The following is an 18,410-nucleotide window of genomic DNA, read 5'->3' on the forward strand; positions in this document are numbered from 1 at the left end:
CGTTTCTCAACCTATGGTCCGCGACGATGACATATGTGGTTCGTAGGCAGACTTGGTAAAATTATTCACCCGTTGTAATTGTTATTAGTAGCGAGTTCAAATAAAGTTATACCTTCATACTTAGGTTCACCATATATCACTGAGGAGAATGCTAGAAATTGCGATCTATTTACGATTATTTGCAATTAAATACGAGATTTCACTAACTTTTGCCAAAAATTTCAATTTATTGCTTTAAATGCAATTTACTAATTATTGCTAAAGTTGGTGAAGGGCGTGGAAATAAAGGGCTGCTACAAATCACACTTTTCAAAAATATACGTTATTTCACAAAATAATATTCTAACGATCTGATAATCATATTTCATTGAGGAAAAATGCACTAAACTGGGATCATAAATAAATCCTTAAAATACGGGACAACGCCAATTGTCATCAAAAAAGCATTGCTAAAAGTATGCACAATCAAAAATCGTAATTGAAATTGCTGAAAAATTGAGGAAAAAACGTTCAACCTCACAAATAAGTGTGAGATTCAGTATTTTTATTATTTATAATATATAATTTATATTATGAAAAAAAACTGTGTATTAACGACTTTAGTAATTACTGTATTATAAATGCAAATGAGTATCGTTGATAAAACGGGACAAATGTATAAAAAAATCGGAACAACGAAAATTACAGGTATGTCCCGTATTACAAGATTCCTCAAAAGACTGGTTATGTTTTTGGAGACGATGATTACAAGGAAGAAAATTCACTCTTGTCTCCATGGAGACTCGAACCCCGGTCTCCCGTTTGCTTTACCAACTTAGCTATGGAAACAGAATGTTCCTCGTAATCATCTCCTGAAATGTAACTGTCTTTCGAGGAATCTTGTATTAACAAGTGGAGAGGACATTTTTCTACATACATGACCCGTAAAATGGGCCACAAGTGGTCCGTCAAATTGTTTTAGACATTTTACTGCTCCTTGTTTTCAGAAAGGTTGAGGAAACACTGATGTAACCCAATGATAATGAGCGACAATATATCTTTTGTTAAACCTAGTGGAACATCAGCCCTTAGAGCTGCGCACTGGGGCAAAAGTCTGATGCTGGTCTGTTCGGAACATCAGATGGCTGCCTGTTTAATTAAAACGCACAGAAACAAGCCTATTGAACTTCCTCACGCCTCAAGAAGGCTCATATGAGATTTTTTTTTTTCCAACTCAACTTACGCTCATTGATGAATGATGATCAAGTCGGTGAACAAGTGAGCACTAATTTGCTAACTGATTTTCCTCAATCTCTCATTCCTATGCTCACTTGCTCACTGCTTTGCTCATTTCCCCCTTTGCTATGCTTACTTGCTCGCTCATTCACTCATTTCCGTGCTTACTTGCTCACTGATTTATCATTCGCTCACTCCTATGCTCACTTGCTCAATGATTTGCTCATCCACAACTTGTGCTCACTTGCTAACTTATGTGCTGAATCGTCACTCCTATGCTCAATGCCTCACTGATTTGTTCAGTCATATCAGTGAGCATATTGTTACGAACTATAGACGATAGAATCGATAGATGGCGCGTTCGATGGCTCTCAAAATGTCGAAATCAGTTGATGCCGGTTTCGGTCTAGCGCAGAGACATGCGATTGGCGGAGAACTGGCGCGAACATTCTAGAAAGCCCCGCCCCTCCAGACAGTGGTCCAACACCCCCCGTACGGTGGCGCCGCCAAATTGGAAACAGTAAAATAGAAATTTGTGGAATTTTTTATTTCTCGAAGTTTCTGCCAGGGTTATAAAAACGGTGGCGCTCACAAGATCGCGGGCTCAAGGAGAGCTCATTTGCTCACTGATTTACTCACTTTATGACTCACTTGAATGAGCAACTCCGTGAGCAAGTGAGCGCAAAAATAGCGAATTAGCAAGTTAGTGAGCAAATGAACACAGAAGTAGTGAATTAGCAAATTAGTGAGCAAGTGAGCACAGAAGTCAGTGAGAGCATATGAATATAGGAATGAGTAAATGAGCAAGTCAGTGAGCATGTGAATATAGGAATGAGTGAATGAGCAAGTGAGCACAGAAGTGAGTGAATGAGCATAGATTATAGCATTCGTGGGTAAGTGAGCATAGAAGTGAGTGAATGAGCAAGTTAGTGAGCATAGAAGTGAGTTAAAAATCGTAAAAATACTGTAGTGACTCTTCTTCGAATAGTGAGCACTCATCAAGACAAACTTAAGCAGGGATTTATTAGTAAAAATTATAGAATAAGAACGTACACTGGCGACGACGATCCTATTCGATCGTTTTGTACACACACTTTTTTTATTTTTGAATGTCCCCCTGCAGAACCAAAATCACAAGAACTGAAGGGGACTTTTTCCTTCGAACAATCGACATTTTCCTTCTTGGGCTCTTGAGCCTTTCACAGTACTGTCAAGTCAAAGTTTTAACTGGGAGACGCGGATACAGAACTCTACAAATACATTTGACTTAAAATTTAGAAAAATTGGATAATGGAGTCCTCTGGTGGTCATCCGATTTATCAAACATTTGCTTCCAAAGAAATCAAAACATGAGACAGCAATCGCACTGACATGTCGGATTCTGATCATTTGATTTTATTTTTGTCGCACCAAGGTCATTTTTCTGTGCACGAGGCCACTCATCCACTCACTTGTTCACTCATATAGTCACTCCTACGATCATGCACTTACTTATGCGACTACTCAAACACACAATTCATCATGCATACGGTCAGTTACACTCACTTCATCACTCATTTGGTCAGTCATACATGGCTTTGATCGCTAATACGGTCACTCACCCACTCAGTTGGCTCCGTCCGGGAAGAGGTGACGGAGACTTCACGGAGCAAAACGGTATGGTGGTGGTGGTGGGGGTGAAGTGTCGATGACCGAATTTACGTAAACCCTCAGAAGTCAATATTGCGATATAACCGCAGTTAAAATGTGCGGTAAACTATTAGTAATCTTGTACCTCATAAATGTTTCAATTCATATTTCAGGGAAGAACAAACAGAACAAATTCGACATCAGTACCTTGGAGAGGATACCCCTATACGTCTTGGCGGGACAGACCACAGAAGGACCGAGGACATCCACCGAGTTGGACATCGATTCCAATGAGCTGGTACCGTCGTTGGGCGGAGATCCCTCGATAAGGACGAATCCGGACGCCGGAAGCTCTCACGAGGACCAAAGGAACGAGATCCCGACATACCCGTTCCCGAAAACCGTCGACAGCTGGGAACAGAAATACGACGGTTCCAGGCGGAAACCCCAGTACCCGAAACCCTACGACACCTGGGAGCGGAACCACGGCGGGGCGTTGTTCTCGGATCAGGAAAGCGGGGAGCTCAACTTCGGCACCCCTCACGGTGGGAAAGGTTTTCCAGGACTCGACCACGAACCCGCGAGCTCGGGTGCTTCCAGCACCCATTCGGGGTCCCACATACAACAGCTTCTGGTCAACCTGCACCACACTCTGGGTGGCGGTGGCGGGAACACGATCGCGGGTGGCCGGACGACTGTCCCCGCATTCGACAAGAGCGTCGAAGACATGAACGACGAAGAGGTCGACGGCGACGAGGTGTTCCTGAACCCTTCGAAGACTATCGCCAGCAGTTTCATCCTGGGGAAAGGCAATGCCGAAAATTTGCACTTCGAGTGGGTGATCGGCGACTGGTCGACTTGTTCGCACACCTGTGGCACCACCGGGTTTCAGGTAATCACGAAGCTTTTCATCCACATTTTGCCAAAAAACGCTATCTATCAGCTTGCATGGATTTACGGAAAATTCGCCGATGACAATTCATCGACCGGAAAATCACAATTGGGAAAATTCACCGACAATAGTTCGTCAGCACTCAATAAGTGATTGAGCGAATGAGTGAATGTGTAAGCGAGTGTGTGCCCGAATGCGTTGGTGATTGATCAATTGAGGGAATGTGTGACCGAAGGAGTTGGTGATTGAGCGAATGAGTGAATGTGTGAGCGAGTGTGTGCCCGAATGCGTTGGTGATTGAGCAATTGAGGGGATGTGTGACCGAAGGAGTTGGTGATTGAGCGAGTGAACGAATAAGTGCCTAAGCAAGTGGGTGAATGTGTGAGCAAGTGTGTGGCGGAAGGAGTTAGTGATTCAGTGAATGTGTGAGCGAATGAGAGCAAGTGAATGTGTGAGCGAATGAGAGCAAGTGAATGTGTGAGCGAATGAGAGCAAGTGAATGTGTGAGTGAATGAGAGCAAGTGAATGTGTGAGCGAATGAGAGCAAGTGAATATGCTTGCAAATAAGCTAGTGTGTGAATGTGCGCCCGAATGACGTGGCTTTTTTACTTACTTACTAACCGAAACTGCGACCCAGTCTATATTTCGAAGAATTTCTTACCGATAGGTCACCGCCAAGGTAAAAGAGAGTGACGTGGTTGTAAGATGCTCGTCTACCACCGTGAATGTTGTTGTCAGGGTCCCAGGCTTAAACCCGGGGGTGAAGATAGATATTTTCCGTGACGAACTTGAGGCGACCACCGATATATGGCGCCTTCATTTCCAACCAAACTACGTAATTAATGGCAGTAAATTTCAATGCAGCGATATGGCCAGAGTTCGTGTTTGGTGAATGTATGAGTGAGTGTGAGCACTGGCGTACTCAAAGGGGGGAAACCCCCCCCCCCGAGCCAAGATTATAGTGTTATTTTGCAGGAAAAACCGTGTACCCATTCCTCAGAAGGAAAAAAAAATCTGAAACCCCACTCGAGAACATTCTGCGTACGCCTATGAGTGTGGGTAATTGAGCGAGTGTATGACTGAGATGAGTTGGTGATTGAGCAAGTGCGTGACGGAATGAGTTGGTGAGTGAATGTGTGAGTGACTGAATTATTTGGTGATTGAGCAAGTGCGTGACGGAATGAGTTGGTGAGTCAATGTGTGAGTGAGCTAGCGAATAAGCTAGTTGGTGAGTGAGTGACCGAATGAGAGTGAATGAGTTACCGTATGATTGACCTAGTGAGTAAGCAATTGATTGAGTAACCGTATCATTACCAAGTAAGTGAATAAGTAACTCTATCAGTGAGTGGGTGAATATTTCGAAGTAAGTGACCGTATGAGTGGGTGAATGAGAGATTGAGTGACCAACCAGTGAACGGTAGAATGGCCGAGTGAGATAGCGAGCCAGTGACAGCATGAATGACCGACTGACCTAGCGAGTGGTGATATTCCGAGTCAGTGACGTTTCAGTTTCTCACTCACACATACTCATCTACTCTTTCACCAGTCCCCTAACTCACTCGCCTGCTTCACTCACTATATCACTTTGCCGATGAATTATCGATGTTAGTCGGCGAATTTTCCTTACTGCAAATTTCCATGTCGATGAATCGTTGGAGATCAATTTTCCGCACACAACTTGCATGGTATTTCGTCTATTTAAGTTTTATTTCTATGGAAAACATTCGTAGGTCCGAGCAACACAGTGTCTAGTCCGCCTAAATAACGTCACCAAGACAGTGGACAACAGCCTCTGCGAGGACGCTGGCCTTAAAGTTCCTGAGACTGTCCAGAGCTGTGGAAGTCAAGACTGTCCGCGGTGGATTTCAGCTCCTTGGTCGGAGGTCAGTACTTCGATTCTGCTTCTTTTGTATTTGTAAAATTACACTCTAATCAGAGGCACACACGGGCGTGAAAAAGTTAATACGGGACTCCTGCGCGCGCATAGAAAGTGGATGGGAGTGCAGAGTACGTTGCATTGCATAACCATGAATCTCTACTTGACAAATCGGCGATAAATTTGGTAACCTTGTCCTAACCTAGCCGTACATCAGAAAAAGTAAGAAAGCGGGGAAAAAAAGAAGGGAAAGTAAAACAGTATAATAGGTAAGAGAGTATATACAGTAGATTTGTCTTATCGCCCTCACCCTAGGTGCTCTCTTTCGCTCTTACATGTTTATAGTAGAACGTTACATTGCATTGGGGGTAAATCACTAACAGGAGCCTAGGAAAAACGGGGAGGGAAAAACAACATAGTTGCTATAAAGCTTCGCGGTGATGAGGAAAGAAAGCAAAGAGAACTGGATTGAATTTTTTCCAATGACGTTTGGAGGAAATACAAACGACGCTTGTTATAACGACATCAGCCGCAAACACATGCAGGAGTTAAAACCTTAAATAACAAGAACTTTGGGCGTATTTTCAATAATAAAACAACAGCACACACACACACAATGTATCAGAAAAATTCAAACCTCTTGGGTGATATTGTCTAAGACTCCCAAAAACAGAATTATAAGAGAGAGGCCTCTTCAGCATTCAGATTTGGATCCGGCTTGGTTTCCTACAATCGTTGTCATCGTAAGAATCATAGTGAAATTAGAAGCAGCCATAGTACATATGCAGAAATCTCTTGTGCTAACCAGAAAAATCTAGCCTCAAGAGCTTGCAATACCGCGTATCAGTATGCAGATCTCAATGAATCCAAAATAACATTCAACGCTAATGACCAAAAAGAGATCAAGCAAGTGATGAATGACTTAGAACAACAGTTAGACTTGTTGCTCCTTAGACAGCAATCTACAGGAGCTCGTTACTATTATATATACAGATGTGAACATAAAGGTCAAATTACTTTGATATGTAAAAACTCGTCAGCTGCAAAGGTGATGAGTTCAGTAGTCGCAAACAATTTCAAGTTGAAGTTACCACTTGAAAAACTGATAACAAGACAATATATTGTATTCCTACTCATGTAAGTCGGGTAGCTTATTATAGCTCGCTTACTTTCTTTCAAACCGAGCACAATTCAGGTCTATCACCATCTATGGGCGATTTACTACCTATTGAGTTGTGCCGGAAGTGTAACTGTGTGTGTACCTAACAGTCTAAGTGCGTATGTAGTGTTGTTTGATTTTTCAGTGCTGCCATCTATATTTCAGAAGTAAAGTGAGTGTGATGTGTTATGATTGCATTACATTTATATTGTTTGTAGGTCTGTTGCTCTCAGTGGCGAGACTTTTTAAAGGAGAGATTGGCTCGCATTCGCGCCTTGAAGTTGGGAACCACAGAAAACCAACTCCATCCGACCACCACTGCGGCGACGGTGGGATTCGAACCCGGGATCTCGCGACGCGAGTCCGTCACTATCATCATTCGACCATCGCAGCGACCATTATAGCATACTATTTTAATATTACATTTATGACATACAATGCCTCAAGATAACTAAGGATGCAATAGCCAACTTCAAGATAACAGCTCAAAATAACGGATGGGAAAAACATCCAAGATTAAGTCGAAAAGAACAACTTCAATGCTCTTCAACAGCCCCATCTCCAATGGGCAATCTCAAAATACTACAAATAAATGTAGATTGAACTATAGCGGCAGAACAAGAAGAACAAGATTGACATAATTGAGCCAGGAATACCAGGGAAGCCACTGCTTGGATTTCCGAGAAGATGCGAAAGATGGATGTCCAAAAAATGGGAAAGTGGCAATCCTGGTATTCAATCCATACACTCTCCTGGTTACTCAATTTTCCCCAAAACTAATGAAGGAGAAAACGGAAATATTGTAAGACAATCAAGAAATACACAGGATGCTGATACCAGAAACGATCCACCTTTTTCAATTCAAGAAGTTAATAGATTAATATATAAACTAGATGTGAAAAAAGCTCCCGATCCTGATGGAATAACAGACGCATTGGTTAAAAGTATCCATTTTTTGCTCTCCACAAATTCTTTTTCCTGACTCTTTTCAGTAAATGCCTCAGCTTCAATACTTTCCCCACAGCATTCAAGAAAGGGCAGCTGATACTATTTCTAAAATCAGGAAACGATCCGAACAATATCAATTCATACCGTCCAATAACTCTTCTAAACACAGTGGGAAAAATTCTCGAAAAGTTGCTGACACAAAGAATCAACTACTACATCGAGAAAACGAAGTGGGTCAGCGATAAACAACGTGGATTTAGAAGAGGATCGTCGTGGATTTAATGACAAGGGGGAAAGGGGTTTGAATGATGCTTACGTCACCAACCACCCTTTATGAAAAACATGAAATATTTTTAATTTCATCTTTACTCGTGGTGCGCCAAAAACGGGAAAAACCTTTCGCTAGTTTGCGGGTAGCTGAACTAACATTCTTTCTATTGATAAGTGCCCTGCAAAGCCACTTTAATGATCTCTAAATATTTCGCGGATCCAAGTGATCTGGAAATGTGTCCGGGCCGCAAAAGTGCTCTGGAACTGCACCATGCATCACTCAAGTGATCCATAATTATGCCGCGGATCACTTAACTAATCTGGGGGGATGTGCCTCTGGTAACTTGAGTGATGTAGAACCGCACTGGGGGCTGCTGTAGTGCTCTAAAACTGTGCCACATGTCACTAAATGTGCCATTTATCGCTCAAGTGTTCTGGAACTGTGTCGCGGGTCATTTAAGTCATCAGTGAATGTGCCACGGGTCGCTTAAATGATCTGTAAATGTGCCACGGGTCGCTTAAATGATCTGTAAATGTGCCGCTCAGTTCATTTTTACAAAATTAGGTTTTAGGTTGCAGGCCACATCAGATAACCGGCCACATTTGGTCCGCGGGCCAAGGATTTCTTATATATGACTTGGGGGGGGGGGGACCGCAAGAATTTCTTAAAAAGAAATTTTGAGTTCTTAGCCTTCAAATAGCTTTGGAATTAACAGAAATTGATTACAACAACACATATAAAGACATTTTCTTTCAAAATTCTTTCTTTTTTCTTTCTTTTTTTTTCTTTTCATTTCTTTCATTTCTTTCTTTCAAGATTTTAATATACAGTATTTTTCTTTAATATTTTTAAAAATGAAGATTTGATCATCTGGGGGCGGGGGGGGGTACGTCTCTGATACCACCAATATGCGTTAGGAAGTAGGGGACAGAGCTGACGAAATTTTGCTGACCAGGGGGAGGAGAGTCTGACTTGTGCTGACAAGGGGAGGGGGTCAAAAATTACTAAAAATTTGCTGACGTAATACTTGTACGGCCCCTTATCAACAATTATCTTACCCTTTCCTCAAAAATCAAGGTCATACACACACTTAAAAACGGATTTTGTCCATTTCTTTATTGAAAAAAAAAAACACGAACGAATGTCTCCGTGCTTTGCCATCTCGAGTGCTTGGGAGAGACATTATCCGCAACAATATCTACCCGTCGTTATACGAGATGGAAAAAATAACATAGTGGAAATAGAAAAAATTTATGACTGTGTCGTACCAGTCATTATGATGTATCCCATGTGGCGTAGTGGTAAGATGCCCTGCTTCCACTATGAAGATTACCATCAACGTCCACGGGTTCGAATCTGGGCATGGAGCATTCGAAACAAGTTCTCTACCTACCGAGCCTGGGGCGACCATCGGCAGATTGCGCCTCCCCACTCAACTACACTGGCGGGAAATTGGTGTATGACGAAGTATGACCGGAGTTGGTGTTCGGTAAAGTAGTCGTTATAATGGAACGGCCATTGTACAGTAGAGCGTAGACTGTATTATGCACCGATGACTATTTTTTTGGCTGTTATCCATCAGGAAACGACTAATGCAATTTTTTTTTCTGCTTTAATAGTGTTTGGAATCACAGTGTTTCACGTGGCATACGTCGTACCAGAAACGAGCCGTGTATTGCCGGACGTCGAATGGTACTAACGTGCCACTGTCTCATTGCGACGAGAAGACTCGTCCCCGCAGGAAGCGTGAGTGCTACAACGAGAATTGTCGGAGCACCTGGAAAGTCGGAGAATGGTCAGACGTGAGTATCACCGTCAATGAATAAATTCTTGGTCCATATCAAGCAATGAATTTCATCCGCATAACTCTCATCAATTAACGGTTAATTATCAATTAAATCGATACTTAATTTCAAACAGAAATTAATGATTCAACCCGATATCTGGTGTTTTAAGTAGTAGCAGAAAATTGGCGAAAAACTTTTCCGTTTTAAGGGGGTTGGTGCTCGCAAATTGTACAAAAAACACACTTTCCAATTTTTCAATACTACGGAATGTTCTGCGACTATGTTCAAGTTTTTGTTCTACCTGTGCTAAAAATATGTCCGAAATATTTCAATATAAACTGCTGGCAGGCATTACACATACTAATGGTTTTCACTACAATGCGTTTTTCTAAAAACTAAGTTTTTTGTTAGATAAGGAAACGTTTTTCGAAAACACCACCCATTCAAATGTCTTGAAACTTCATGTGTGTCTCAACACTATGGTGTTACATACTTTAACATGAGCTTTTAGGATATTGTAATTGTTGGTTTTTTTTTTTTTCTTGAATTTTAACTTCAACAACAACATGAAACTTTTTCAAAAATCACCAAAATTTCCCCGTATTTTGTTCCGTAATATTTTAAAAATAATTTCAATAAAAAATCCTCATGTTAAAGTATGTAACACCATAGTGTTGAGAGACACACAAAGTTTCAAGACCTTTGAATGAATGGTGTTCGAAAAAATGTTAATTATCTAACAGAAAACTTAATTTTGAGAAAAACGCATTTTAATGAAAAACATTAGCATGTGTAATGCCTGCCAGCAGTTTATATTAAAATGTTTTAAAAATATTTTTAGTACAGGTAGAACCTTCCTTTTGTCCATATTTCACAATTGTATTATTAAATAATAAAATAAAAATTTTAAAAAATTTAAATACAAAAAAAACGCGCTATCCACGTACAGCGTTCACTGGGTGAAAACAAAATGAGTCTAAAAATGCGGACGAAACGCCCGCAAATATGTGTTAGTGTGAAAAGCCGTGCGGTTCCGGAGCCGCTCCCGCTCCGTGTGTAACGGTCCTTATTCGTACGCTTTGCATTTCATAGGACTCAGATTTGCAAATTTCCAGTGATTACCTTCCATGCAGCGTCTTCTATCGGCAAAAAATGTGAACAAGTTTTCTTTTTCCTATACAAAAAAAGAAATCTCTCCTTCGTAATAATAACTTTTCTCGCAAGCCGCATTAAAATGTTCATTCAATTTTTTTACAATTTTTTAAAATATTTACAAATTTATGGGACACCCTGTACTTCACTCGTGACACTCGAAAATATCATGACGTATCATGAACTGCCGTGTATAGCGTATAACTGGTTGGGAGCCTGCTGATTAAACTCAAATGTGTTTTTAGATGCAAATCAAAACTCTGGTATTACGCAAATAAAATTGGTTAATGTTACCTAATTTATACGTTAAATTTTCTACTATGTATTCATTATTTTCTTGATGTTTCTACTATTATGCGCCTTGCTGCATTTTAACTCTTTCGAAATGGATCGTGTATCTTAAATTTCTAAATTTTCAAAAAGAAACTAAACTAAATTTTTCGGATCACTTTCCAAGTTATTAAAAATTTCGTGCTCACTTAAAAGACTCGTGATTATAATCCTGGTAGACCCCGTATCGTCAAGCAGAAGGGTAGTTGGTGGATGTAGCAACCTGCCTCTAGAATTTCCGCTCTATATGACACCTGGAAAATTCCTTTTCGTGTACACTAGTCAGGACCTCTCGTCATTTATGCTAATAAGTTGAGCTTAAAGGCGGTGGAGGATTTGTATGTAGTACATAATTTGCCATTCACGTGCCCAAACAAATTTTCCCCTCCCAAAACTCCCTACTAAATTGAATCTCGTGAAACGTTAATTTTGAGAAACTTTTAAGTGTTTTAAAAGTTCGCGACATCGTGCTTGAAATCTCTTTTGAGCTCCCTCGCTGCGTGAACTGCATCGTCACCCTCATCATTTCTGCATCCATATTGGCACCCATCCTTGATTGACCGAGTGGGGATACTGCAGATTGAGTACAAATAAATTGTGAATTAACGCCAGACATAATCACCTAAATTATGCGACTATGAGCCCCAAACGCTTTAAAATAAATTTTATTCAGTTTAAATGCTAAATACTCTATTTCTTTGTTTAGAAGGATGTTGTTCATTGTTAATTCGTTTTCTTGATTTGTGTACATTTAAAACGAATCCCAAATTGCAATGCTTCAGAATTCTTCTCTACGATTGTCATTTTCAATATTAAGAATTGTGCTGTTCTGTTCCAATGTGTAATGGAAAATTTCAGTTAAATCTTAAATTGAATGAAAAAAAAACCAATAATCAATCATAATGTCCTAAGAAATTCATAAAATATAAGAGTCTTCAAAAATTTAAATTCCTTGTAATTTTCCTTCAAAGTTTAACAAAATATTTCATATGTTTACTATAATCTAATTAACGAGATCTTTCCGATAATTCTCATAGTTGGAAAAGTAATATAAATCTCATAATTCAACAAGGTGTTTTCCATATAACTGTCACAGTACAAAAAGATGTTACCCATATAACTGTCACAGTACAAAAAGATGTTCCATATAACTGTCACAGTACAAAAATATGTTCCATATAACTGTCACAGTACAAAAAGATGTTCCATATAACTTTCATAGTTGAAGATGTTTCCCATAACCCTCGTAATTCAAAAAGGTGTTACACATAACTCTCATAGTTCAAAAACATGTTTTCCCCAGCTCTCTTACTTATAGTTTAGAAAGATGTTTCCTGTAATTGTCATAATTTAGAAAGGTTGTTTCACATAAATTCATAGTTGAACAAGATGTTCCATATGACTCTCATATATATAACTCTGAACACGATGTTCCATATAACTCTCATATATATAACTTTGAACACGATGTTCCATATAACTCTCATATTTGAACAAGATGTTCCATGTAACTCTCATATTTGAACAAGATGTTCCATGTAACTCTCATATTTGAACAAGATGTTCCATGTAACTCTCATATTTGAACAAGATGTTCCATGTAACTCTCATATTTGAACAAGATGTTCCATGTAACTCTCATATTTGAACAAGATGTTCCATGTAACTCTCATATTTGAACAAGATGTTCCATGTAACTCTCATATTTGAACAAGATGTTCCATGTAACTCTCATATTTGAACAAGATGTTCCATGTAACTCTCATATTTGAACAAGATGTTCCATGTAACTCTCATATTTGAACAAGATGTTCCATGTAACTCTCATATTTGAACAAGGTGTTCCGCACAGCTCACATAGATCGATACGATGATTCACATAGCTCTCTCTCTCTCTCATACATCGACAAGATGACTCATGTAGCTGTCACGCATAGTTCAAAAAGATTTTTCACATAACTCTCATTGTCCAACAAGATGTTTCACACAGTTCTCATAGATCGACAAGATGCTTCACATAATTCTCATAGTTCAAACAGAAGTTTCACATTCGTATCATCATTAATCAAGATGTTTCACATCGATGTCAATTATCCCTAACTAATCGAAACTGGTGTCCCCGAGTAGAAGCATTTGAATGAAGGTGTAACAGTACTTCACGGTCCATCATATCGATCCCCTTGAAAATCTTAAATACCGTACATACTCGTGTATAAGCTGAGCATCACGGAGTATAACATGCAGTACCCATATTTTGAGCACTTTTGCCTAAGGGTATCTGTCGCTTTCTTAGCGATGAAAAATGATCATGTGATTTCTCGATTCTCTCGGTGTAACAAAAGCAAAACAGTCTCCTCAAAACTCTTTTTCCGAGGAGAGGATAAGAAACAAGGCAAGCCGTAGATTTAAAGGGATTAATAACCCTTCGAGGGAAAACTCTCACGAAAATTTAACTTTAACAAAACACTTTATAAAAACCGTACGAGTAAATGAGTCCGTAACAAGCCTTTTGATGGCAACTATGCAGCAATGCGCAAATCATGTTGCAACCTTTTCAATGTCTATTTGTGTGTGTTGTCTGTATGTTGTGTTCGAGAACCAACTATTCTTTCTTTCTCTTTTTCTCTCGTTTTTCTTTCTCTTTTCTTTCTCCTTCTCTTTCTTTCTTTTATCTTTGTCTCTCTCTACATAATGCTGCCCAATATGATGTTAAAACCGACAGCCTGCTGTCTCCTCCTTATGTGTCCACCCAGTGCACAGCATCCTGCGGTCGCCGGGGATTCCAGTCCAGGATCCTGCAGTGTGTATGGTTCGGGAGCGCGAAACCCGCCGGGAACACCTGCCGTGACCAGCCCAGGCCGAGTGTTGAGCGGCCGTGTACCGGACCGCCATGCCAGTCGAGTGAGTAAGTCAACGACCACTAATTACTAACTTTTTTTTTATTTTAATTTCAATGCATGCATCCACAATGCCTGGTGGCTATTTAAAACTTTCAGACCAAGCATCAAGATTTTTTTTGCGTTTTTGATACACAAGAAATGCATTTAAAACATAAATGTCAGCAAATTTTAATTTTTTTTTGAGAAGAAATAATCACTTCATTCAATTTTTTTCAATCAGAGTATATGTTCTTCTTCACATACACATTTTTCCATAATTTTATTGCTAAATTTTATGTATTAAATCGCACTCTTCCCGGAGGCACTTTCTCCTGAAAGCTATCTTAATCCTCCCCCCTGAAAGTTCAACTTCAAGTGCTGCCCTCTGATGAAAGCCGCCAAAGTTCACTTTCACCATATTTCTAACTCAAAATTTGCACAATCCTTCATGCCGGGGGTTTAATTCCTTGTAGTTGGGAAAAAAAGTTCTACAGTGAGAAAAAGCAACTACCACTGTCCTCATTGACAAAAGATCGATCACAATAAAAGTTATCAATTTTTTTGATTGAAGGGGGAATGGACTCCTTCGTTCGTTTGATTGAAATTTTAACTACGTTGTCTCTAACCTACAGTTTATCAATAGCGACAAATTGAGACTATCAAGCTTGACTTTTCGTAGTGAAACCTTTCTACGGTTCAGGCGATCTCTGATCTTACACCGTCACAGTACCCCGTGATACATACAGACATCACACCTAACATTGCTCAAGGACGCCATAAGAGTAATAAAAAAAACGTTTCTTAACCCTCTAAGCGACAATTAGAAATCACCAAACCCCCTTTCTAAATGCCACTTCTTTTTTTTAATTAAGTAGGCTTTCTTCCAAATTTCAGTAGGTGCAAATTAAGAGAAGTATAGGGAAAGTTTTCCATGGAGAAATAATTTTCACAAAATATCTAGGCTTGTCAATGCTGAAATAAGAGGCTTTTATGGAGACGAGATATATCTCGTTATTGCCGCTTAAAGGGGTTAAGCCCCCAACAATTTACGTCATTTTCACTAAGGTCCTCCTCACACGGAGATACTGATTTTTCTTGGACACCAGGAAATTTAGTATTCAAGAGACCTAACACGTTTATTTCTATAGCACCTCTCAGACCAGGATATCCATTTGACCGGCTGACTGATGACTTCGCGTACCAGTCTCTTCGATACACAAGTATCGCGATTCTGAAACAAATTAGTGCACTTTTTTGCGCATAGATGGTACGACCTGCCGATGCTTCTCTTGAACGCAACAGATTGTTTTTCGTTTGTTGATGATTCAAAGTTCTTCATAACGATGTCTTCTCGTGTCTTTATATACATTGACAAATTATTAAGTTTTTAGTGAATGCGGCAAATATTGTGTAGGTGAAAAACAAAAAAAAATCTGCATAATTTTCCCTCTTGGGCTTTGAAGTGTTTTTAGTGGCGCCGGTGAGGAATTACGAGCAACTCTTGCAAAATTCGGATCAGTCTCTTGGTCTCCGAGCTACTTGAGCTTGATTTGAGTAGCGCCGTGTGAGATAAGCCTATAAGATTGCATTATCTATTCTGCAGTTATGACACATAAACATATATATATATATATGTCACTTTTCTCAAAAGGTTGAGTTCACATTCCAGCGTCTCGTTTGTCAAAATTTGGAAAATGGCAAAATTTCACTTTTCTCTTTCAGTTTATGGGAAACAATGGAGGCAATAAGTCGAAAAGCCAAAATAACGCATTTTAGCAAAATATTGTTTACAAATTTGTCATAGTGAAATTTTGAAAAAGTGACAACATTTTGTCATCTGTGTGAGCACAGCTATATATTATACATTATTTCTTCCCTTAATGACCCTCGTAATAACGATTAGGAAAAATTTTGGGAAAACAACACTTGCTTGAGCAGTGTTTTTCAACTTTTTACAGCTGTGAACAGATGAAAGTAGTTGCCCAATTACGTTAACAGGCAGAAATGAAGAAACATAATTTACGAACCGTAACAAAAATAACTGGGAGAAACAATTTGCGAAAGGGCAACAAAAAATAAAAATAAATGAGAAGCAATCTTTGGAACAACAAAATATAAATGAATAGGAACAATAATTTGCAGACCTAGGGAGGAAAAAATCAATTTGTTTGAGCAATAACTTGCGGATCGGAAAAAAATAAATGGTGGGGGGGGGGGCAATAATTTGCAAACCGGCAAAAAATAAAAGGGGATATAAATTTAAGAAATAATTTGCGGACCAGTAAAAAATTATAAATGGGAGAAATAATGTGAGACACGCGGAATAATAAATAAATTGAAATAATTTGCGGACGAATGGGAGCAATTACTTGCGGACCAGCAGAAAATAAATGAATGGGAAAGATAATTTGCAGATCAAAAAAATAAAAAAATATGAGAAATAATTCGCAGACTTTCCTTTGGCTAATACACAAATAAAAGCCAAAAAAAGAAAGACGGTATGAAGTTTAAAATAAATCTAAAATCATATAGTGGCTATATGAATTGGTCGAAATGTTTCGTAGACCATCGGTTGAAGAACACACCGGCTTAGAACACGTCAACTTCAATTACAGACACTGTGTATATTTTGTTTATATGAAATATTTTGAGTATGATGGACTTTCTCTTTTTTTTCCTTTGAATGCACAGGAGACGGTTGCACAGATCGATCAAATCTCTGCAGCTTAGCAAAGGCTATGCACCTCTGTCGCCTGAGTCAATACCATCACCGATGCTGTGATTCATGTAGGTATAATTAAGAAACAAACATACAAATGGCCTAGCATATTGCAAAAAAAAAAAAAAATTACCAACAACAACAGAATTTAAAATAATAAAAAAAAATGTCTTATTTCTTTATACCTAAACAACAAAAAAAAAAGAAGACAAAGAAACTGAAATCAATTTCCAAGATGTTCATTGAATATGAATGCGTGAGTTTCTTATTGTGTTTCTCCTTCTTATTACTATCAATTATTATTGGGCGGGGCGAACGTATTATAACAAATAAATTAATACAACAAGAAGAAGAAGAAAAAATTAATGTGGAATTCATCGGAAAGAACTGAAACTGTGAGGAGAGGTGTTTTCCTTTTCTATCCTGTCCTCTCTCTGCCCCGGATGAAAAAAAAAACAAGGAGTTTTTGTGTGTCTGTGTATGTGTGTGTCATTGTGTGTTTGTGCGTATATCTTCGTGGATATTATTATAATTATTATTATCTGATGATTGACATGAAAAAGAAAAGAAAAAGAACAATCGCTGCCTGGAATCAAATTACAGAAAAGGAAACGGATTTCTATCGATGTTCCTCATCTCAGAAATGTCCTCTTTGAAATATGGAGTTACTTTTTTTTTCGTGTGTTTCTAGAAAGTGTTTCGGTTTTTGTTTCTTGTGTTTCTGATATTATGTATAGACATTCATCATATTGTCATTTTTTGCCAAAATGAGTACTCCGTGCTTCACTCTATGAATTATATATCGGATCACTTGTGTTACTTTGTATTGTGCGTGGAATACACACACACATGCACGGTGTCTTTGTAAAGCATTTTTTTTTCGTTGTGTGACTTCTCTCGCTTGCGAATTGTACGTGTGCTTACCCTGCCGACAACTGCTGCTGTAAAGAATGTTCCAGAAAATTTGGTGACCGAAAATTGGTGAAAAATCCCCCACTTTGTGCAGTTAGTTTCGCTGAAAAAAATCGAAAATGCTACTTCTAGTAGCACGCGATTTTTCAAAATCAGATTACGTTGCGATTGTTTGTCGCCAATATGGTGATGATATCGACTTTTTTTGTTTGGTAACCTCCAAATTGGTCGCTTCATTTGATACTGAGAGCTAGACAAAATGATGTCAGCAGGCCTCCTTGAAAGCTAAAAACATCGATGATGCTTGGCACGGGGATTTTTGGCTGGGAAATATTTACTGTTGTTTCGTTTTTCTTGTGTGACTTTTGGCCCTGCCAGTTGTTAGACTGATCTCGTAAGAACAGCTGCTTTAATGTTCTAGAAAATTCGATAACCAAAAAATAGGAGTGATTTGCCATCTTTTGCCGTTTGTTTCGCCAAAAGAAAGAGAGACAATATGTTCAAAATAACGTTCATGTGCCTCGTGCTTGTTACATTTGGTGTTCATTAAAATAACATTATGGTCAGGTTTTCCCAATATGGCGGTTTTAGTTACTGCTACATCTACTTTGTCTCAGAGGTAACAAACAAAACAGTGACGA

At 39.0% G+C, this 18,410-nt stretch overlaps 1 protein-coding gene across 4 annotated transcripts in view; it reads left to right on the forward strand.

The window, feature by feature from the left end:
* The window catches only part of LOC149066930 (protein madd-4-like), a 226,584-nt gene extending 209,483 nt beyond the window's left edge, over positions 1-17,101 (forward strand). Inside the window, exons 17-21 of one of the 4 annotated variants that reach the window (XR_016195428.1) lie at positions 3,018-3,736; positions 5,467-5,619; positions 9,610-9,792; positions 13,982-14,164; positions 16,830-16,960. Coding sequence is in view for 2 of the 4 variants with exons in the window: in XM_089253234.1 (XP_089109360.1) it covers positions 3,018-3,736; positions 5,467-5,619; positions 9,610-9,792; positions 14,013-14,160; positions 16,830-16,939 (1,313 nt within the window). In the remaining 2 variants the exon portion in view is untranslated. Of the gene's footprint in view, positions 1-3,017; positions 3,737-5,466; positions 5,620-9,609; positions 9,793-13,981; positions 14,165-16,829 lie in introns of all 4 variants that reach the window. The other 3 variants (XR_016195429.1, XM_089253235.1, XM_089253234.1) reach the window with 3 other exon arrangements.
* Positions 17,102-18,410: the final 1,309 nt, after the last annotated feature.

This window comes from Pholcus phalangioides, unplaced genomic scaffold (genome assembly GCF_987345545.1).
Source record: "Pholcus phalangioides strain wild (caught in Gottingen) unplaced genomic scaffold, Ppha-v1.0 ptg000032l_1, whole genome shotgun sequence".
Classification (NCBI taxonomy): domain Eukaryota; kingdom Metazoa; phylum Arthropoda; class Arachnida; order Araneae; family Pholcidae; genus Pholcus; species Pholcus phalangioides.